Source organism: Lepisma saccharinum, chromosome 8 (genome assembly GCF_977018435.1).
Source record: "Lepisma saccharinum chromosome 8, izLepSacc3.1, whole genome shotgun sequence".
Taxonomy (NCBI): Eukaryota; Metazoa; Arthropoda; class Insecta; order Zygentoma; family Lepismatidae; genus Lepisma; species Lepisma saccharinum.
In genome coordinates, this window is record NC_139236.1 from 79,125,968 (window position 1) to 79,150,369 (window position 24,402).

A 24,402-nucleotide genomic window follows, 5' to 3' on the forward strand; every position below is an offset into this window, starting at 1 on the left:
GTGCCAAAGTTCTAAAATAACTACATTCAAAACACTGGCTTATCCAATATGGTACTCATTTCTTAAAACAATCAAACATTTCATTGCTCGTGTTCGTTCAAAACAAAATGAGTTTGTTAGCAATTCATATAATTCCAACTTTTTTATTGGATATTATACACTGAGGTTGATGAAGAATTAGAAGAGCAGTTTGGTTTCAGGTAGGGCCAAGGTACAACGGGTGCAATTGGATTATTGTGGCTAATTAGTGAAAGGTGCCCAGAAAAGTAAAAGGAAATGCTTATATTATTTGTGGAAACTTGCAGAAAATATGTGTAGATTGGATAGAGATCAGACTCGTAAGCAATAGATACATGAAACTGCAAGTTACAGTGAGTGAATTTGGAAGGAGTACAACAAGAAAGCTGTCTGCTACATATTCACCATCTATGTATTTGGAGAGGTGATAGGAGCAAGAAAAATAAAATGTGTAAGAAGTGAATACAACATGGCTGTATGAAGCAGAAGATGAAAGGATAATGACTAGTATGATGGAGGATGTAAATATCCACTGTGAACAGTGTAGGATGAATATAAATGTGAACAAGACAAAGGGAATGATTCCTGGAAGAAATCCAAACATAGAAACTTGAGTTGAAAGAATTGAATAAGTTATTAGCTTCAGGTGCCTGGGATGAATCATAAATAGTGTAGTCGACGTGAGAATCGCAATGGTGAAGAAAGCCTTTAGTAGAATAAGGCTAGCTGCCTGCCAGATCTGACATGATGGGTCATTTTGTTTGTTAGCTAAAATCTAATAGCAGATTTCGTCCATGTACGCAGTAGGTCTGGTCCCTGTTTTATAATTTGAGAAGCTGGTAACGATGCAGTTTACAACATAATCAATGTGTATGTAGAATTAATGTATCAGTTTATATGTTGAATTGAATCTATTTGTGTATAACTTCTTCTGCCTTTGCACTGTGACAATGTTTATTGCAGAGGCCACATGGGCTATTCCAATAGTCCCCCTCCCCCCACCATTCCCGGGCTGTGGCTGAATAGAGTGGATTCACACATGCGCAGATCATTTTGTCGCAAGCTGCTCCACGTGAGACCAAATTCCTGCAGACCTTCATTATTTTGTCACAACCAATCACAAGGTGACTCGAGTCAAATGTTTCATCTGATGTGTGGTCTCCCATTGGAGATTCATGTTAAATAAACCTACAGAAAAGAGTGAAGTGCTAATAACAACAAGAAACAGCCAGAAATGTACCAAGAATAAAGATGGACATGGAAAAGTTGAGGGTAGTGGAGAGCTTCAAATATCTAGGAAGCATAATTGAGAGAAGTGGAAGAATAGATGAGGAGGTAAACAGAAGAGGACAAATGGGTGCATTCGAAGATTAATAGGGAACAGGGATTTCCCTATGAAATTCAATGTATGGATACACATACTATGTACCAATAATTATGTATGGAGCAGAGACTTGGGCAATGACAGAGACAAAAGGAAGATGCAAACAGTGGAGATGAAATTCTTAACTTAGATGCTATGAAGAATTGAGGAGAGACAAAGTAAGAAGTAAAACTGTGCTGGAAATGTTTGGAGAGAACTCTCATAGCAAGTAGCATGTAGCTACTACTTCAGTGTGCGAGCTCCCTTGGAGAAAAGAGAATAATGCTGGTAATGATCAAGAAAATAAAAAGATACTGTCTGAGAAGAGACTTGGCTGCTACAAAATGCACTGGAAGGAATGGTGATGAAGAAAGGAGTCCAGGGAAGAAGATATACACTGATAGATGATATTTAATTAAGTTGATCTTGTGTTGACTTGAAACATAAGCAGCAAGATTTGAAAGACTGGAGGTTACAGTGACAACCTGTCCTTTGAGTAGAGAATAATGAATGAATAAATTTAATATATTGTCACATTTCATTAGGCCTGCAATGATTTGGTACATTCCTAACACTTCTATGCAAAGTAGGTGAATTACTCGTATGGTTTTTATTGAAATGAAGTTGATAAGAAATTATTGTGTATGTTGTTATCCTTGTTTTAATTTCTGTTTTGTTACATTGTGCTAGTAATTGTTAAGTTTAAAAGTTAATGAAAATATTGTGATTTTGTAATAATAAATTAAACATTAAGTTGTAGTTTCATAATGAAAGGGTGTATTTGTGAGAAATATTCTGTACAGCATGTAGATTTCATTGTTCTTTTTCCATCTGTGAACTTGCAAGATTGCAAAAGTTGTAATTGAAGTCTCATGTGGATGTTATGATAGGAAATTGTCCCGTCGTTTTTAACAATATTTTAGTGTTCTATTATATGCAATGAAAAAAAAGTTCTTCATTAAGTTGATTGGTCAGCACATCAAAACTAGTCATTACTTTAATCTAGGTTTTTAAACTAAGTTAATCCCATATACAGCATAGTTTTTCTTTGGAGTCATAAATCCTATGACATGATATGAAGAATTGATAGTCTCTCTTTTAATAAACAAAATTATTTTTAGAATTTAAAAAAATGCATTGACATTTAACAGGCAAAAATTGTAGGGAGCTGAGGCTTGAAATAGGTATAATCTTGTGTATATATATGTGTGTTGTCATATCACAATATTTGCTGCAGTCTTTCACAGGTTTTATGTAGTTCTGTGCATATGCATACATGCAAGAAAGTTTCAAGCTGTTCACTGATAATTTAACTTTTGGTGTGCAATTTCAGGTCGTGCAATGGAAGAAAATGGAGAAGAATGGCTGTGTCCACCATGCGCTACTAAGAAGGAAGATGAAGAAGCTAAACCAAAGGTGGAAAATGAAGCAGTAAAGGGAGAAGAAGAATCGGTAAAGAAGGATCAAGAAGAAAAGGAACCAGAAATGAAGAACCAGGCTGTTTCAGAAGTAGGCAAAGGACACGAATACCACATCCCAAAAACTCAGAAAGCAGGCCCTAGTCAGGTGTGTAACAAATGTGAACTTTTTTTGTCATGTTAACTGTTTAGTTGTTTAGTTTTGAAGTCCACTTTATGCACAGAAAGGCTAATTGGGTCCAAACCACAGTGTACCTCCACCGCACATTGAACCTGGAACCCCTTGATTATAGAAAGTTGGAATGGTCATAGACAGAGACATTTCCATTGTCCAAAATAGGTAAGAGGATTTAGAAAATGCATTAAGAAACCTGGTAAAGTCAGGGTAGCTATTTGCCAAGATTTTAGAATTAAAATACCGCTCTTTTTTTTTTTTTTTCTTTTTCTTTTAACAACTTGTTGATAGGAGATATTCTACATAAAAATGTCTTTTATAATTTATTTTGCACAATCTTCTGTAAATTTTCAGGGTTGCTACGAATCTGAAAAAGATGGAAAACAGGGAAATGTCGGAATTTACGTGCATTTTGAAATCTGCAAGAGAAAAAGTTGCAAAATGAACAAGCAGTTCACTTCCACTTCTGTATTTGGTTCTTGTGATTCCACTCCCAAAAATGATTAAGTTTAGAAACTTGTTTCTTTCGTTCTTGTCAGTTTTGTGCAAAATTATGGTTCCTTTGAATTTCTGTAATAAATTTTCACTTTTATAATACTAGATATTGGAAGGAATATCAAAGTAAAACTTGCAGTCCAGATATCTGATTAATAACTAAAGTTCATTGACAATATGATCCTAATTATCGGAAAGGTTGGTGAAGAGGAGGTTATCGTCTATTATTTTATGGATTTTAGTCTTGTTGGCATTTCCTATATGCAACAAAAATTTCTCCAGATGTTGTGTACTTATAAATGTAAGCAAAAAAGCAGCATTTTCTACGACATTATAAATCTGCCAGAAAATGAAAAATTGTGTAGTTTATGAACCTCTTCTGTTGTTTTTATATTGTGGAGATCTGTTAATGGTGAAATAATGTACCTCTGTTACCTTAGCCTGAAGGCTAGATGCACGTGATTGTAGCACCCAATACATTTGATGCCAATTGAAATTTTACATTTTATTCTTCGAATTTTCACATGTTCTTGTGTGTGTAGAATGAAATTTGCTAAAGAAAAAGTTGTGAAACTGAATATTTATAATAATTAACGGATTATATATTTAATTGAGAAACACAAGGTTCAAAAGCAAAAATGATGATGATAAACATGTCTGGAAAAAATTCATTTTTGGACTGGAAATGTCAGGGAATTTCATAATCAAAAAATCGTAGCAACTCTGAGTTTATTCTCCTGAGTAAGTAGTGCAGTTTAATACTTAAAAATTTATGTTAAAGCGACACAGAATCATCTGGAAATTTGAAAATCACAGGTTGCTTATACGTTTGCTCCCCACAACAGGCAAAAAGAAATAGTTCACCTGAAGACGAGAGAAATATTCTATTGAAACAGTGTGTTGGAATAAGTATAAGTAGCACATAATTCAGATGATTATTGACTTTTTCGTTATTGTTATTGTTTTGTTTTGTTTAGAAATGTGAAGTAAGAGTAAAAATTAAAGTAATTGTTAAGGAACAGTAGTTTTGCTTATATTCGACTGAATTGAATGTACTTTTAAGTTTGAAGTAGAAGCTGTTAGTACAGTCAAGGACACTGCCGGCTTGTAACGATTCCATTGAAAGTCAATGTATTCATTACAAGCCGGCAGTGTCCGTGACTGTACAAGGGATGGCCAAATCCAGATAAAATTGTATCCGGATATTCAGATTATCCTGATTTCCAAATTATCCATTGCATCTGAAATGCAAGGTATTGTATTGTATTGTATTGTTGGTATTGGATAATTTGAAATTCAGATATCAGGTATCCTGATTTTGTGACCATCCCTAGTTAGTACATAATTCCATGGATGGTCAATAATGAAAATTAAGTAGAGTTGGTTCAGCTGAAGTAGACCTTGTACATTGAAACTTGTGCATGAAATTGGGCCAAGGTACTTGTGTGTATGACATTGTCCCTCCCTCCAAGTCTATCCTCGCTTCCACAGTCTCCTTGTCCCTCAAAATCCCATACAGGAGCATTCAGAGAAAGTTACACACTTTTGTTTTCTTTACAGAATCCCCGACCATCTGTCAGTGTTATGTACTGTATAGTATGTAAGAAGGAATCCCGACCTACAAGTATCTACTGCAGTGATGCTTGTATATTGAAACATGCACAAGAGTCATTAAATTTACTTTCCAAAGAGAAAGAAAAATCCACTGGGAAGGTACCTGTCACATGTGTTTATTTTTATATCTATTATTTCATTTTAATTTTTGTGCATGAGGAGGTAATGGACCTGAGCTTTTTTTCCTTTGTTACTTATTCTTATTTTTTGTGCACATATTTCTGTTAATTTTTATTATGAGACTAGCAGTGCATGATGACTTTCTCCTAAAAGGGGGGGGGGTCCATTTTATAATGGGCGGGCTTCATTGCTTATTAATATTCTCTTCCATGGGTGTGGTGCAAAATAGCTTCCTTAAGTTTTTCTGCTGATGAGAGAGCCTTTCTCCGTGGCAGAGTGGTTAGCAAAGGGTGCTATGATGCCAGAGATCCTGGGTTTGAATCTCAGACTATGCATGACTGTTCCTTCATCAATTTCATCATATCACTCATCCTCATCATCGCAATTAGCCGAAAGTGGCAGAAAAGCAAAGTAAAATAAACCAAATCTCAATCAATCCACTGACGAGAGAAAATTAATCTATTAAGGCTCTGGGTTTGGGTTCAACCCACAATAGGTTTGTTCTTGCAACAATTTTATGTCTTTTCATCATTAATTAATATCTAAAGAATTAAAAAGGCCAACAAATGCATTGGATTGCACTTATCGTGAAATTTCAATTTAATACACGTGAAGTCCATTTGGTCAATTGCATTTTAAGGATATTCTACATGTTCTGTTATAGTATTAGACTCAAATTTTGCTGTTTATCAGTTGCAATAAACCTTTAAACATTGCCTGTTTCAATGGTTGCCTTTTTGGTCTAAGAGGTTCCAGCCTGGGACACTGTGTGTTATTATTTGGGATGTGAATGAATGAATAACATTTTTGGGTGCATGGGCACATATGGCCATTTTGCACCCTTCATTGTATGTAGAGAAGTAACCCCTTCTCTAAAAGCCTTATCCGAGATTTAAATAAGGGGTGTAAGACCCTTGAGAGAAGTTAAAGGTGCGGGTCCCTTTACAACACAACACACATTAAAAAGGTAAGTATATACTAAAATGGGAAAAGACCATCTCTTCTCAAAAACATAAAAACATTTGTTAGAACACATTTCCAAACGTGTATAATAAATTTTTGGGAAGGTTAATTTAATTTTGTCCAACACGTGGGACTTAGTGTACGTGTTCTATCTGCAGAAACAAATCAGGATCGCCAGGCATTTGAATAGGTTGTGTGTCCATTCACATTATTTTATTGTTGCCAGAAGCAGTATAAATACACAGAATAATCATGCAACACATCCAGGAAAATGGTGTACCTTTTGGAACTCTAGGTTTGATTCAAGTAAATTTTGAAAAAAAACATTGAATAGATTGCTTTTCATAGATGACTTCCAGTTTACATATTAGTATTAGCTTTTGATGCATACATTTTGTCTCCTTTTGTTGAATCTATATACTGTTCTCTACTGTGGTATTGTAAGAATTGGATACTGTGAACATGCTTCAGATATGTATCACTGAGCCTTTAGCACTGAAACAACAATCACTGGTCTACCCCCAGACATATTTTCATGTAAATTATGCTGAAAATGTGGGATATTTGAAATTATTTTTCAAATTTCATAAAACTGAAATGTGGGGCATATCCTGGAAAAACAACATCTGGCAACCCTGTATGTACAAAACACTTCATCATTTTTTGCCACCACTAATGTACCAGTTGTGTGTTACATCCTGGCTTCAGAATGACAGTTATACCCTTTAAATAACTGGGTCTTTGTGATAGTTAATGATAGATGTTTAATTTGGGTCTGGTAGAAACAATTTTGGATTAATTTTATAATGTTTTATGGTTGTGGTAGCTATTTGAATACTGCAAATTGCTAACTTAAGGTGGTTTCATATGCAATTAGAATAGTATACATATTTAGAATATGTGGTGTATGTAATGTATGTGTTTATAATCATCAGGCACCTAAAGCTTCTGAGGGGAAACAAGAGTTGAAAAAGGATGGCATCGAAGGTAAAACCCAACAGTTGGACTCCAGGGTCATTGTCTTTGAGAGGAACACAGGCAGCTTACTCACAGGTTAGTTATTTGCTAATTTCATGTAGAAATTTTTATTGTTAAATTGTTTAACAGGAAGCTGTTTTTTTTTTTTAATTTTTACATTGCACAAATAAAATGTTCAGGATTCCCGCCGATGTGGAAAACTGGGGAGGGAAAGGCATGGTAACACTCGCTCCTGTGCATTGTTCCATGCAAGGGGCCCGCACATTCTCAATCTTAGCCATACTAGAGGTGATGTAATCGGCACCGTGCTCAAGCTACCTGTACCCTCAGGTACCAATTGATGAGAGGCAGGGTAAACCTTACATCTGCTTATGCAGGATCATTGTTTGAAAAATTTTCCACCTGAGTTTGTCTCCCTTGGAAATCAAACCTGGATATCTAGGGACACTATAAAAAGGCAGTAAATTCCACAAAAATCTGGGAAAAAGGGCATTAAATGTATTAAATCCCCTCCCCCCCCCATGTAATTGAACATTGGGAATATGTCACACTATTGGTATTGGTTTTGGTTTGAAGACTTCATCGACTCAACTGTAATTAGAATATCACCAATTTACAAAACAATTTAAATTTATATTGAATCCATGTTTGTGAGGAAACTATTTTTTTTTAAAAAAAAATGGCTTGGCTTTGATAATATTTGTAATTTGATAAATTGTATCCTTTAATTCCCTTGAAACAATGAGAACAATATTTGTGGGGATTACTTGCATTTTTGTGTAGATTGTTTCAGTAATAGTTCTTGCTCAACACTTGCTCACTGTTAGAAAAATATTTAAGTGATGAATACAACAGATATGTATTCATTGATTCCATATTAATAAAATACATAAACATTCATTTTTACATTTATGCCAGTTGTAAATTCCAAATTTCTCTTGAAAACCGTATGAATTCCTGTAACATATGTAATTTTTCAGAATGGCCAAAAAGAAATAGGGATACTTTTGAATATTTTGTTTCTAACAATGTACCAGATTCTTTTAGCTTTAAAATTAATTTGATTTCATCTAAACTGTGTGGGGGAGCAATTTTCTTTATGTATTCTAAGTGAATTTCAGCTTGATGACATAAATTGTGTATATATTCTATATACATTTTTATTAGGTAAAATTCCATTAAGTAAAATTGTTATATACTATTAATATATGTAAATTGTAGGTCCAAATGCTCCAACAATGGCAAATCTTCAAACATGGCTGAAAGCCCACCCTACTTTTGAAGTTTTAAGACCAGGAGTTCAGCCAACATCAAAATTCTATGGGTAAGTAGTAAGATATTTAGTTGTTTTTAGTTTTGTTACTGTCAGAACAAGGCTTTCTAAATTTTGACTGATTCCATGATCAGCAGAGAGATGCATATATCATTTTTTTTGAAGGACCAGGTGCATATTCCTACCATGTTTTGTCATGAAATGCAAAATGCGAAATAAACTGTTAAACTTAGAGTTCATTTACTGATACGCCACTTTCTGAAATTAGAATTATCCTGTGAGTTATGCAAATCATGGGGAAGAAATCTTAATTCTGCTGTAACTGTTTGAGTAGCAAAAGTGAACTCCTTTCATGAGAATAAACTTTTAGTGCTCTGAAAACAACATGCATATGCTATTAGAAGGGAAAAGTTTATTTTGTGTAATAAGGATAGTTTTAAATCAAATTTATGATTATATTCACCATTTTAACATGCAGAGTGTTTGCACCGATACCTTGATGTTTTATTCACCATAAATTTGTGGCTCTTGTAACAGGTGTTTCTCGTGTAGTCGGTTTGTCTGGAAACCAACTAAAGGTTAAAAGATTAAAAATCAGTAACTTACATGTGTGAGCATGAGATTTGTCGAACTACGTTTCGAAGGTTATACTACCTCCTTCTTCAGGTTGAAACGATGTAGTATAACCTTTGAAACGTAGTTCGATAAATCTCATGCCCACACACGTAAGTTACTGATTTTTAATCTTTTAACCTTTAGTTGGTATTTAATTGTGAGCAATCAGCACATTACCAGTATGTTTTTGTCTGGAAAGATAAGATACAAGAGAACTCAAAAATGTTAGTGTATTTTTTATTACTGAAATATGCAGATAAATATGGCTGTTTAATTAAAATAATGTTTCTGTATTTTGATTATTGGTTTCTAAGTTTTGTGTGTTTTAAGACACATGGTTAAGGTTTTTGTATTATATGACATTTTTTTTCCAGGTCAAGGGTTCCTACTAAGGCAGCAGTCAAGGCTATTTACAAACAGAATCTGAGTCCCATGAAAAATCTCCCTCCTGTTCCAGGGAAGCCAGCTATTAGGATGCCAACCCCTCAGAAAACCAACAGTGCTCCTAAGTCACCTAACAAGTCAAAGGCCATATTAAATCTCAACACAGCCTTAGGAGCCAAACCAACAGCTAAGACATCTCTATCTGAAGCTTTGGTAGCAAAACCACCTTCAATGCAAGATTCTTCTGCTTCAAAAACAACAGCAGCCACTCCCTCATCTACAGAATCCCCGGCAGGAGCGAGTAGTTCGATCCCCGTTATCAAACCAGTAATCTCGTCTACTTCGAGCAGTGGTCCTGCTGGAAAACCTCTGACCGTCGTATTGCAACCAGGTAGTACGTTAGATACCGGTACTACAACTGTAAGGACTATAAAATTGCCAGTGGCCACTTCTCAAGAAACTAACCAAAGATATGTAACGTATAAAATTATTCCGACTGTAAAAATGTCCGTACCACCTCCCAAGTCTCCGACAACCACCGGTACAAAAACTAGTGCAAGGATGACAACACAATCACCTCCTCCAGTGAGTAAAGTGAGCGTGCCGCCCATTAAAGTTCCTGCAACTTCGACTGTGAAGGACACTACGTCGCCTTCAGTGAAAAGTCCACAAGCCGTTTCGAAGAAGCTTGAAGTAAAGAAGGTGGAACTGAAGAAAGCTGAAAAGGTTGAAGTGAGGAAAGATAGCGTTGACGGGAAGAAGGTTGAAAAGGTGGAGACGAAGAAACTTGTCGAAGTGAAGAAAGTGGAGCATAAAAAGGAACCAGAACAGCAGCCGAAGAAACCATCCGACCCGGAACCTATTCGTTTGAATGTGAAGAAGACCTTGCAGGAAGTTTTACTTGCTAGGTAGGTGTACCTTCGATTTTTGACTTCACATAAGTAGGGCCCTTTATGATGACAGATGTCTAGTATTGACTACAGTGGGGCAATTTCTGCAAAATATTGTGCTTACATCTGTTGTAGTGTCAATTTTGTTTTGAGTTCGCTTTTTAAGTCCACTTTATGCACAAAAAAGTTAATTGGGACTGGACCTATGGTTTAAAGTGGTATCCAAACGACTATGTGCTTCCACTGCGTATCGAACCTGAGGCTCTGTTGTAGTGTCTGGGGTAGTTGACATATATACTTTTTTCATTCAATAACCTTATATGATGCATTCAGGAGGTGTCAGTTACGGAGAATGCTATGTGTTGTTTATTTATTGATGTTTCTTTCTCTAATCAAGGCCTGATTTTCAAATTGAAATTGTATGATTTTTGTTCACTGTACAGTGGTAATTGTACATGCTTATTTCGTCCGATGTTCCCTTTCAGTTCTGAACAAAGTTAAAGAAAGGTTACTCCAATTTTAAACCCCTTAGTGACCTTTGGGGCACACTGTGCATGTATAAAATACATAAGGTCATCTACAGCTTACTGCCATTTGTAGATATCTCTGGAGTATGGCCAATAGCAATTCATTCTTACGTTGATTGTTACTTTGTTGTTAGATTGATATATTCAGTGGAACCTCGATTTTACATTTTTCTGGTAACCAAGACAAGGGAACTTTGTGACGTCATGTTGTATTGGGACCTTGAAAATTGAATTTAAATGTGGAAAAAATTTATATTCCGAGAACATCAAATTGGGGTTCCACTGTATAAATGGGGATTACCAAATTGAATACCAAAAGGGGATAACCATCTACTCTTATATTAATTGATATTTTATTAGTTTTAGGCATCTCTAGGGAGGGCAATCACTTTATGTTAAACATAGAATATGGTTATGGTCACCATACAGAATCTAGATACGTGCTTGGTGTGTTTTCTATACACCTCATACATTGTAGTCTTATTTTCAACATCTACATTATAATCTTGAACAAAGTCACTAATTTCTGTTATTTTTCTAATGCAATAGGTGCCAAGAGTGTGAAGATATTAAAGTGTCTGAAGATGAAATGAAGAAAATAGCTGTAGATATTGAAGAAGAACTATACTCATATTTCAAGGACACAGGAGCAAAGTACAAATCAAAATACAGGTGTGTGTTTCTTTCTCTTTTCTATGAATGATGTTCAGATGAATTAATGAATGTATCAGAACAGCAGCATTGAACCTTTAAGACTATGCATATCCTCATTGGAATACCACTCTGTCAGAGAGTGTATGTGTACATTTTTTGTAACATTTTTGTAATATTATGAACCAAAAATATTTTACATCATCAGCTCTGTGGCAGAATGTGTGGTCGATCAATCTTCCCACCGAAGTTCCTAGGTTCATATTATCTGTCTGAGCATGGGTGTTCTTTGTGAGTGTCCCTTCATCTATTTCTTCCAATCATCTTCATCACTGTGTTTAGCCAAAAGTGGGGGAGAAGTCAGGTAATGATTAAAATTATGGATGGGCCAATATGAAATTTTTTCTGATACTGATTAAGTACCGGTATAAAATTTACCGATACTAATAACCGATATTCTACCGATCTGATTTAAAATTCCAAATGGTTCTTGAGAAACCTGAATGTTTCATTGACCTCCTTAATAAATGTGTTTCCAGATGACTGCAGTGCAAATGAAGCTTCACATTTAGCCGTTTCCTTTTTTTAAAAAGTACGAAATGGAGATTAAATGTTTATATCCATAAAAATTATAACAAATTTGCAGAATATTGCACTAAATTATAAGATATTTATAGTAAGACTTGAAGCTTTCATGGCGACGAATGATGAATAGATTCTCGAACCCTGAAAATGAGAGTGATGTTAGCTCTCGAAAGCTTGGAATATTTTCCACAACTCACCTGGTCAATAGCCCGAGAGAATCGATTCAAGGTATTTATTATATCGGATCAGTAAAATTACGGGTGACTTTATAAAAAAAAACAATATGCCTATATCAGCCTATTATTCTGTCCCACCCATAATTAAAATCAAGAGGCAATGTACAATATAAGGTTATTTTCAGGATAGGCATAGCCTTACACTTTTAACCAACTATCTATAATTTTATGAACATGCAGCCTTGAATATATTGTATTTAATGCTTCTCTACTCCTTACAGGAGTTTGATGTTCAACATTAAGGATCCGAAGAACAAAGCTCTGTTTAGGAAGATTGTGCAAGCAGACGTCTCCCCATATCAGCTTGTACGCATGAGCCCTGATGAATTAGCTTCACAGGAATTAGCTGAGTGGAGAGAAAGGGAAACTAAGCATGTAAGTTCTGCAAGAATGAACAGTATTCTTGTTGGTGTGATTCTAGCTAACATAATTAAAATGTAGATAATTGTAATATGCATTAGGTGTCACTTTTTATCAGTAAAGCAAAGTGTCAGTTAAATTTTTCCATTGTCCCAAAATTTGATACAACCTAATGTGTGGAAAAATATAAAATACGTGTTTCGTAATATTTTTCTTTTATTGTGTACATGTATGCATTTGTGAAACATATTCACCAAATTTCAGAGTTCTACGATGCCTCAAACAAGCTACACAGGGCTCTGAGTTGGGTAACTTTAATTCTGGCCACCCGGTATGTAGTTTTAGTTGAATTATTGATACTGAAGGTTTATTTGTATTTTTTAATGTTAGAAAGGAAATACAAGACTATACAGTATTTTAAGATATGTATTAGAGATGGTTGCCTACAGACTAAATTTATTTTGTCATATTGTTATTAGTGTTATACTTTTGTTTTAAATAAGCTTTCATAGAGAGTAATGTTTCTGAAAAATATTTGTATAATTTTACAAATAGTAGGATAAATGAGTATGATACTTATAAACTTATATGTATCTTCATATTTTTACACAGCAACTGGAAATGATTCAGAAGAATGAGTTGGACATGCTGCAGAAGGGAATCACATATGTCATGAAGACTCACAAGGGAGAACAGATCATAGAAAAAGATGACAGTCTGAAACTTATGGGTAACTTACATAATCTTACATATGTAGAACATTTTCTGTCCTGCATGTTGAGGATAATTTTTTTTTAATTACAAGGCGAGTGTTCCTTTGGGTTCTAATTCAAGTATATAGGTATGATGGAGGTGTGTCTAGCCAGAGGCAAAGAAAACTGCAATTTTTCTCAAATTGTGACACATTTTCTCTTCCATTGTGAGTGTTTCTTCGTTTAGCATAATCAAAGTATTCTTCCTGCAGGGTAGGATACTATCTCAATTTTTATTTTTATTGAAAAATCGACCATGTCATTCAACTGGTCACAAGTGATTTCAAAACTTTCCTGTTAATAAGGTGAATGTCCTCTGCATTTTATGACTTCCTTCCTTGTGGCACACCAAAACTTTCTTGTCCTTGTCCTTCTATAATGAAACAGAGGACGTGAGTGTATCACAACAGTATTCAAGTGATGTAGCTCCCAGTGGCAGGAAGGCGACAATATTATGCCTAACACTGTATAATGTATTGGCAAAAACACTTGATAATGTAACATTGGTAATGGTAGCAACTTTCCACAGTATTGCATCTTTGAGGTTTTCAGTTCCTCTTGGCTTAATTGTTGTATACACAGCCTTTTAGTAAACCCCACAAGAATAAATCAGGTCTGATGATCTTGGCAGCCATTGATTTTTCTAAATTAATTGGTCACTGAAATTACTTCTAATTTCCTTCCTTCTTCCATTAGATGTCTGTGTCATCTTGTTGAAAGTAACCTTCCTTTACTTTGCCATCTGTTAGGCCAGTCACAAATTCACTGAATATGTTAAAGTACACTTCAATATGAGACAAGACACAGCACACCCTGATTTTCTGTGATTACAAAGATTCCATATGCATTTTATGTTGGTTTTCTTCTGCTCATACGTGCAGTTTTGAAAGTTTATGTAGCCATAGATCATGTAATGATCAAATTCCCTGGACTATAAACGATATTGTACATGTTTTTTCTAAATCTGTTGGAAGCAACTTCGGAAATCCTCTTATCATTGTTTAAATGAACTCGTTCACAGTCATTCTCAAACAATACATATGCTGTCTTTAACAGTACTGTCCATTTCATTGAGGTGTGTGATGGTTCTGACCATAAAAAGTTAAAATGTTACTTACGAATCTTTTCCTAGCAAGACAATCGTCCTGTAGTTATTAATGAAACATATCAATTGCCAAGCTTGTTAAGAAATCTTGCCATCAAAGTTTAAAGACAACGTTTGCATTTCTGGCGTGTCTTTATTATTATCCTTTGTCTTTACAGAATCACGCCAAGAACAGCCGAAGTTGGAAGCTGAAGTACTGGCTCTTCAGCTTTCTACAAATTCTGTTTCATCAACGGTGGAGGATAAAACATTGGAACATCCAACGCATGGTTTTGATTCTAGTTGTGAGCTTTGTACAGGCAGAAGGACATCAAGTGATATCAAGGTAACTTTTATTAATGTTATTGAAAAGATTGTCAAATGTTAACATTAGAAATGATAGAGATTTAACTGTAACTTGTCTATTGGTAGAATTGCCAATAATTTTACTGATCTGATAAGGATATAAATGTATAATTTGTATGCGGTGGTTTTGGAAAGGCTAAATACTCAAAATTGAAAACTATTGCAATCAATCTGTTACATATGTTAATAACCAAAGAACTTAATGAAACATTGATTCATATATGTACAATCTTGGCAATTTTATATTGGATTGGTAGATATTGATTAACACACTGGAATTAACTTTCATACGTCTGAACCAGTATCGCTCTCAAACAATACAGATTCCCATCAGTAGTGGTGCTGACACTTGAACATTGTAACAATTTAAATTTGTCCAGAATATTTATAAAAGTTATTAGATATGTAATCAAAATTAAACTGTATCATATCCATCTAGCAGAGTTTTACTTCGAAATATACATAAGATCACATATAAGATAATCACAGACTTAAAATAGCTGTCATTGAATAACAAAGTCGATTTCCAACAAATTAAGTGTAAATTTTACATAATTTACAGGATATTTAGACTCAATGAAAGTGTTATGCATGCTCCATAAGACACTCAGAATGTGAAAAAGTGTAGGCTGGTATTGGTGATTGAATTTGAACCGATACTTTCTGAAGCTAATACCATCAATATTAGTTTATACCACTCTTATATCTTACATATACACAGGGAATTGAAAGAACATTTCATGAGGAGCTTTGACAAGGTCAGTTACTCATGGATGCCCATTGACGAGAGGCTAAGTGAATCGTAGAGACGTTTATACAGGGACCTGAACTGAAAGATTCAACTCTGGAATCGAACTGGATTTCTTATGTGGCAGGCAGATGTCACATTGACATGACCACTGAAGTTCACAATTCCCAAATAATTCTGAATTGTGAAATTAATGTATATTTGAAAATTCTCGACTAAAATAGTTTATTAACTTTATTAATTAATTGCAAATTGAGCATTAAACATATTATATATTCCAATACTTAAATTTGTATCATTTTCTTCTTCTTGCAGATTGACGTTACAGAAAAGTATAGCATTAAAGAAAAGATCGACAAGTCTGAAAAAGACAAAGAAAAAACTAAGGAAAAGGTAACATCTAGAGAAAAGACTAAAAAGGACAAGCATAAGTCTAGGAAAGAAGAAAAACATGACCGAGAGAATAAATCCCATCACAGGAATGAAGAGGAATCAAAAGAGGCTCATAGGAAGAAGAAACAAGTGCCACAGGAAAAGAAAAAGGAGAAAGAAAAAATAAATGAAAGGAGAAAATCAAGACATAGATCCGATTCTGACTCACACAAAAGTGAAGGAGAAAAAAGCAAGTCAAAGAAAGGTGATAAGCAAGATGTGTCCACCACAAAGAAATCCGAGGCAACATCAGAATCTGCAGAGAGTAAGGTTTCGGACAGCGATGAGCACTCCACGAAGTCATCGAAGTATAAATTAAGTAAGAAATACAAACCAAAGGATCTTAAAGGAGAACCAGTAAAGCACGATATACTCGAGAAGTACAAACCGACCGAAATAAAGAAAGATAAGAAGGAAAAGTACAAACCTCTGCCTGTGAAAGGTGAGCATTTGAAGGATGCATCAAATTCCCCAACGTATAAACCTACAGAATTGAAAACTGACACTTTGAAAGAAAAGACAAAAGTGGATGTAGTTGAAAAGCCAGTGGAACAGAACTTACAAAAAGAGGACAATGATTTATCCGATAATGAACCAACATCTACTGTGATAATTAAGTAAGTATATAAGCATATATCTTCATGGCATTTTTGGTAATTTTTTTAATAGGATTTATTGTCTAATTTTAATGAATATTCCAAATTTTACTCCTTCATCAGCCTGTAATGTTCATGAGGGGCAGAAAAGGCCTGACTGAGGCACAGATCCGAATCCTAGAGAATTCGTATATCGGATCCTAAATTATTTGGACAATGAATATTTGAATGCCAAATGTAGGACTGGTATTTGATATGGGATTCATGTATGTATCAGATCCAGGGGTCAGGATATGGAATTTGGATATCGGATGCAGAATTCAATATTTGAATATTGAATTTGGGATTTGATATTTGGATATCAGATCTAGGATTCAAGACAAGATATCAGATCCAAGTGTCAGAATTTGGATATCTGTTCTAAGATTTGAGATTTGGATATTGAATGCAAGATTGGATCTTGGATTCAATATTTGGATACCACGTTCAAGGTTTGATATTTGAATATTAAGCTCTATGATTTAATTGGCATGGGTTTCATATAATTCAGATTCAAACATTCCTACCGGTTTTCTGACCTGCAATTAGTCTATTGTGTTCTAAATTTATTCAGTCCTTTTGTTTTACCTGTTTCTAACAGTATGTTAATGAAATGTGTATTTATTTCAGCACTCCAGACATTAACAGTGATGAGTTAGACAAGGAAGAAGCTGCAACTGTTTGGAAAGGCTTTGTGAATATGGTTGACATTGCAAAGTTCAACACGTTAGCATATGAGGTAATTATTATTTTAGTTATACCAATGTTATTCACCTGTTTCCAAAGCCTCAATCTAATCTGGCACTCGTGTTCCACTTCTCTGATATACAGAGTGGGCCATAAGTCAGTTGTCACTAGCATTACAAATGAAATAACATGTAACTATGTAAGCTTGAATAACAGTAAAATGGACATTTTTGACAACTGACTTATGGCCCACCCTGTATATTGTACAAGGCTCATTCAATATATAACTTGAAATATGTTGTAACAAATATTTATTACAAGCACCAAAATAATTACAGTACTCAAGGGCATATCCAGGGTGTCCGGACCCCCCCCCCCCCCCAATTTACCTTCTTTTTTTGAAAATATTATGGTAGATTCAGCATACTTTCCAATGAGACATTTGATGTTGCAGGTGTGCAAAATTCTCTGTATATCAGCTGAAAATCTGACTTCAGTGAAAACCTGTTTTGGTACAGTAAGTGAAGTGGGTGTGTTTTGTTTAGAAATAATACATGCAGAGGTGAAATACTAAAGACAAATATATATTGCATTACGTATCAGAAGTAAAAACCATTGTTAGTGTGTGAAATTCTATTTCTAGAAAAACATGATATACAGTATGCGGCAAAACAAACAGTACTGAAATCACATCATTGACAATGGTTTATTGTACAACATAATGAGACATAAAAAAATGATGTGAAATGAAATGCAATGAGAGTTACAGAGATTTACATCTGTACATAATGTGTTCGAAATGTCCCCCGCCCCGACGCACACATTCCTCATAGCGTGCCTGTAGATTGAGGAACATGTTAGTGAACATGGGTTGCTGCAACGACACAAACAATGACCGAATCTTCTCTCACAACTCTGGTCATGTGATCGGAAAACGTCCTCATCTTTCAGCATACCCCATATGCAGGCATCGGGAGCCGGGAGATCAGGGGAGTGGGAAGGATAGGGGAAGTCCGTTCCACGGGAAATGAGGTGATTCCCAAACTCTTGTCGCAGAAGGGCAATTGAGGCCCCCCGCAGTGTGCTCCGTCTTGTTGCATCCATTGTTCTTGTAACGGCAGATTTCTTGCGTGGCAAAAAGTGCACAAATCACGCAAGAATGGCTCAATAATCAAGTGTCTGTATCGTCCCTGGTTCACAGTTTGTGGATTCCCGTGTTCATCCTCCACGAAATACAGGCCCAATATTCCATGTCCCGACACTGCACACCAAATCGTAACCCACGTACTATGCAATGATTTCTCAATGATTACATCTGGCCGTTCAAACCCGAGAAAATGAGTTGTTTGTTGATGTACCCATCAAGGTGCACATGGCTTTCATCACTAAACTATATGTTCCTCATGAAATGTGCATCTTCGTGTGCCATGGCTAACACTGTGGAGCAGTACAGTAACCGGGCCCGCTCATATCTTGCATTGCCCCACTTGAATACGGTATGCAAACCCACCAATGGCCTTGAACATTATCCGAACAGATCGGTCACTTAATCCCAGTTTCATTGCCATTCGACGTAGGCTACGCTTTGGCGACCGTACCCCTTGATCCAGAACACGTCCAAGATTGTCGTTTGTGGTTACTGTCCTTCGGCACCCAGTCGTCCCTTTCCGTTGACACAACACTGATCCAGTACGACGGAACTTCTCGATGACGGACAACATTATTGTGTTGCTTTGAGCCGCCTTATTGAATCGTTCCATGAACCGAGTTTTCACAACCTTCACGCTCGGTCCATTCTGATGCCCAACACCGTATGAGCGGAAGTAGTGCTCGACAATAAACACCTTCTCCTCTGTTGAGTCCCATTCTCCTCGCGTGAACTGGACACAATGCTAGTCCACACCCAATTGGACATGCAGGCACTGCTGCTGGCTGAAACCACTTTGCAGCTGCGCACACTCTCTTCGTGACTTTCGGTACTGTTTGTTTTCTTGCATACAGTACTTCACGTTTTGGTTAAATTTCTTCAACCTTTTCAGTTAAGTAGAGCTGTCCGAGTGAACCATCCCAAACAAGATCTTCTAGCCACAGTTGAAACAGGGACTTTCTTAATTGTACTCTTTATCTGTGAAAAGTTTTCAGTTTTACTTTACAGTTGTCAAAGTTTTTAGAGCCCTCATCACAATTTAACCTCTGCTCTTTCTTATCCAAGAGACGTGACAGAACTGCTTCAGAAACTCTGGGAGATTTCAGATGAATATTTCAGCCAAATATTTCAAAATGCTTCTGAAAAGCTTTAACAGACATTCAATTCTGAAATTACGATTAAAAAGAAACAAAAAAAAAACAAGATAACTTTCCTCATACTACTATAGAGGGGGGGGATGTGCCATTGGCCTTCGGGGATGGACACCCCTGGCTGGTCCCCCCAAATTTTATTTCTGAATGTGCCCCTGACAGTACTATGTTTCAACATATCCCATCCTCCTAGTTCTATGCACCTACGCTAGCACTTGATAAGGTCACTGATTCTACAGGGAAAAAATCTTTTGGGCCCGTAACTTTTGTAACTACTCATGCACCTCTGACTGGACTTCGTCGTCATTTTGGAACCTCAATCCACTTAGTGCACATTTCAGTGGGCCAAAGGTATGGAAATCAGAAGGTGCGAGATCGGGCAAATATGGATGGTGGGGTAAGCACTCAAACTTTGTTTTCAATGGTTGACAATGTGACACTGGCAGTGTGTGGTCTCACATTCCCATGGAGTAAAAGCACACCTGTGGACACCAGTCCACGTCGTCTCTGCAGAATGGCTGGTTTCAGTTTTTTGCGGAAAAGGTTGGATTAGGTGGTACTGCTTACATTATGACCTCTGGGCATGTAATATTGAAGAATTGGCCCCTTGTGGTCCAAAAACAAAGTTAACATGACCTTTCCGGCACTCCGTTGAGCATGCACCTCCTTCAGTCTGGGAGATGATGGATGTCGTCATTCCATTGTTGTCCTTTTACATTCTGGTTCATAGAAATGAACCCAACTTTCATCTCCAGTGACAATATGATGATGAAATGCCTCACCGTTAGCTTCATGACGGCACAAAAGCTCCCTGCACACATCAACACGTCTCTCCTTAATTTCCGGTGTTAAATGTTTCAGAACCTACCTCGCACACACTTTCCTGAACCTCAGTATGTCATGACTGATATGGTGGTGGGCTGTTCCTACAATTATTGCCATCTGGGAAGCAATTTCACTGACAGTAATACACCGGTTCTCTCGTATCAAGTCCTCCACTTGAGCAATGTTGCTTTCCGTGACTGCAGTGACACAGCGACCTGGACGCGGAGAATCTTCAACACTAGTTATGCCCTTTTTGAACTTCTCAGCCCACTCGTACACTTGTGATTGACTCATACAGTTGTCACCGTACTGAACTGTCATGCAGCGATGAATTTCTATTGGTTTCACACCTTCACTCAACAAAAATCTCATGACACTTCGCTGCTCCAGCTTGGAGCGCTCCTGTAAGGGTAATTGTTTCCCAGTGTGCCAGCCCCAGCAGCTATGAATAGCTTACAGATGCCTTCACAAAAGAAGATAAAACAATCACGGTGCTGTTTTAGATTTTTTATACTACTTTTCCAATTATTTATTGAATGCACCTTGTATTATACTCACAGAGAACATTTCCAATATCATCAGCGATTTGTTGTTTGTTTATTTGAAATAACAGTTGCAATGCAACTACAAATTCTGCATACACGAAAATACTGAGAAATAATTTTTATGTTGCTTGTGTAATTAAATTTGAAAATCTTACATTTTGTTATAGTTTGCATAATTCATGTACCATGGCTTGTGTAAATTTCTAAGGGGGGTAAAAACTATTCCAGCCACCTGGTTACATATCAGGGTGTCTACCAATCAAGAAATCAACAGGTAGGTTGAGAAAGTCTAGAAATTATGGTTGTGGTAAATAATTTTTGCTATTTTTTTACAATATAGTGAATTTATATATCTGTACTGGGATTTGATAAAATTGAAAATTTTGATATCTAAAATTATATTGAGTTGTGGTTAAGAATGTTGACTTTGTTTCTAAAGAATGCATTCTTACGTGCAGGAAGAATTTTGGATCTGTTATTTTGGTAGACACCCTGCATATGTAACTCAGGAAATGAATGAAACATTCAGGTTTAACATAGTTGCCTTGTAATCCAGGGGTCCCGGGTTCGATACCCAGTAAAGGCACATAGTGGTTTGGATCCCACTTTAAACTGTAGGTCAAGTCCCGATTAGCCTTTCTGTGCATAAAGTGGACTTTAAAAAAAAACTCAAACTCTTTAAGATTTTCGTCATGTAATATGAGATGAATGGAAATCAGCTGTCAATATCAGTAACGCAAGAGATGTTTGCAGTTATTCTAATGTTTTTGTTTTGCTTTTTTCAGGTTTCTGGTGTGGCTTCTGATCTAGCTAATGACCTTCCTAAATCATTGGATGTTGTAGGCCGCATTAGCCCGGAGGTGGTGTGGGATTACATTTCAAAAATGAAGAAAAGCGGCACCAAGGTAACCAAGTGTGTTGGTGATGCACATTGTGATGTTGGGTGGAACTTGGTTTTGGCACTATGGGTTAAAACCATGAAAGTAATGTTTCATATCATCTTTTGAAATGTTAATGTTTGTTTTATTGATATGTGTACATAAGGTGCAACTTCAATTTAAAATTTTCCGAGGGAATGTGGCAAAATAACTTATAATGCAGGAGCATGTATAATTATTTTAATGCTTTTGTTTTGGGACCAGAATAGTAAAAAATAGGGATGGGCCGATACCGATAAAGTACCTATATAAAATTTACCGATACCGATAACCAATATTCGACCGATCCAATATAAAATTAGAAATGGTCCTTGAAGAACCTGAAAGGTTCATTGACCTCCTAAATAAATGTGTTGTTTCAAGGTGACTGCAGTGAAAAAGAAATTGCATATTTAGACATTTACTTTTTTAGAAAGTGGGGTATGGAGATTATTCATTAGAACTATAACAAAATGGCAGAATTTTGCACTAAATTATCAGATATTTATTGATATATTGGATCGGAAAAATTATCGGTAATTTTACCGATATACTGATAGAGTACCGATTAATCGGTCCCATCCCTAGTAAAAAGTGAAACTTGTTTTCCACTGCACATATATTTTACTAGTATTGCATTGTGTATGTATTAACTGCAAACAATCTTTTCAGGAGATCCTTGTAATTCGTTTTATGCCTGCGAACGATGAGGAGAAGATCCCATACCTATCTCTATATTCATATCTCTCTAGCAGAGGAAGGTAAACAAAAGCACACAAGTTCCATATTTAATACACTTAAGAAGTATTTATGACTAAAATACAATAGAATTCTGCTATGCTGTGTCTGGGAATAATGTGGGAATTTATAAATGCTTGAAGTGATAAAAATGATAAAGGTAGCAAATATATCAATTCACTTTAATCTATGGTCATTCAAGATACGGCCCATCATTTTTTTATGTGGTACACATGAATACGTGTAAAACCTTAGACTTTAGTTCGATGCATTATGTTTAGTGTCTATGCAGTGTAATGTTCGCTACTAATTGCTCAATTATTTAAATGCCCCTGCATGTGAACACCCATGCTTTTGTTATTTGTAAACATTATGAAATATTAGTAGGGACCTATATTCTTCATCAAGGGGTCCCAGGTTCGATTCCTGGTGGAGGCACATGGTGGTTCGGATCCCACTTTAAACTGTAGGTCCAGTCCTGATTAGCCTTACTGTGCATAAAGTGGACTTAAAACAACAAATCAATCCAACCTATATTCTTCATTTTTGACAAATGCGAACTGTGAGATAGCACACTATAATGTTTCAACAAAATTTCAAGAGATATGGCAGGGAAAGTATTGTAGCATTTTTTTTATTTACTTTTGTGCAAATAAAAAGAAATATGTTACGTGAAAAATGTAACATCTGGATTCCAATGTTCACTGCAAACAATTTAACAATTCCTAGACTTTTTAGAAGTTGTTAGAACTAGACATATTTAAAAATATTTTTTTGAAAAAAATACTTTAAAAGTAGTCGCATGTTCCTTTAACTTTTGTACATTTCAATATTTCATTTTCAATTTCATCTATTCTCATCATCTAAATTAGCCTAACGAGACAGAAGAAGAAGAAAAAAAACATGTGAAATATTCTTTTTCAAGTAGCTCCCCAATTGTCTTCGCGAAGCTGCATCAGTACCAAAATTTTAGAAGTTCCAGTTTTTTTTTTTTTTTATGTATGTGAAATAGCTATGGTTGTGTAAATAAACAATAAGCAGTACAATCAATTTATTTTTTAATTTGTAAATTACTAATTTTGCAGGTTTGGTGTTGTTGGCAATGCTTCAAAATTTATAAAAGATTTGTATGTGTTGCCTTTAGCAAGTCATAGTCCAGTGCCTCAAATTCTACTCCCATTGGATGGTCCTGGTAAGTTATGTCTAAAATTATTAACTTCTTGACTATAGAAGGGAAATATAATTATTTGTACTGAGCTTTACCATTATTTCATTATTGGTATATATTAGCAGAAGAAGAGTATTCAAACTTGATTAGTTCAAAGTACCAGTCAGTACTTTTCGAGAGTCGCATAGGTTATGCAACATGAGTGAGTTTCATAAACCAAGCTAGTCCTAGCTTGACCTAATTTTTTGCAAGTAAAACCGCAGAAGGAGAAAGTCAGATAAAACCAGAGCTGGCTCAATATCTCAATTGGTAGAGCATTAGTAAGGTATGCCAGAGACTTGGTCAGGCCTACATTTTGTGCTTAACTTTCTATGTAAAATTCTTGTAGATTGATACGATATAGATGCACAGTACAGTACTCACTCTCGGACCCTGATGGTCACTTACAAAAATCAAACTATAATGCAATGAAATTTGCTATGGACATGCCTTGGTGTACGACAAGCATGGAAGAAATTTGCTGTGGACGTCCCTTGGTGTAC

The 24,402-nt window shown here is 35.8% G+C and overlaps 1 protein-coding gene across 4 annotated transcripts in view; it reads left to right on the plus strand.

Annotated features, from left to right (window-relative positions):
* The window catches only part of pps (protein partner of snf), a 110,170-nt gene that overhangs the window by 79,036 nt on the left and 6,732 nt on the right, over positions 1-24,402 (plus strand). For 3 of the 4 annotated variants that reach the window (XM_083127034.1, XM_083127037.1, XM_083127036.1), the window contains 14 exons: positions 2,715-2,947; positions 5,030-5,182; positions 7,102-7,219; positions 8,366-8,468; positions 9,407-10,324; positions 11,383-11,505; positions 12,527-12,680; positions 13,278-13,395; positions 14,681-14,847; positions 15,931-16,664; positions 17,313-17,421; positions 21,823-21,942; positions 22,627-22,715; positions 23,778-23,884. In XM_083127034.1, the coding sequence (XP_082983160.1) occupies positions 2,715-2,947; positions 5,030-5,182; positions 7,102-7,219; positions 8,366-8,468; positions 9,407-10,324; positions 11,383-11,505; positions 12,527-12,680; positions 13,278-13,395; positions 14,681-14,847; positions 15,931-16,664; positions 17,313-17,421; positions 21,823-21,942; positions 22,627-22,715; positions 23,778-23,884 (3,246 nt within the window). The remainder of the gene's footprint in view (positions 1-2,714; positions 2,948-5,029; positions 5,183-7,101; positions 7,220-8,365; positions 8,469-9,406; positions 10,325-11,382; positions 11,506-12,526; positions 12,681-13,277; positions 13,396-14,680; positions 14,848-15,930; positions 16,665-17,312; positions 17,422-21,822; positions 21,943-22,626; positions 22,716-23,777; positions 23,885-24,402) is intronic. The other variant, XM_083127038.1, reaches the window with a different exon arrangement.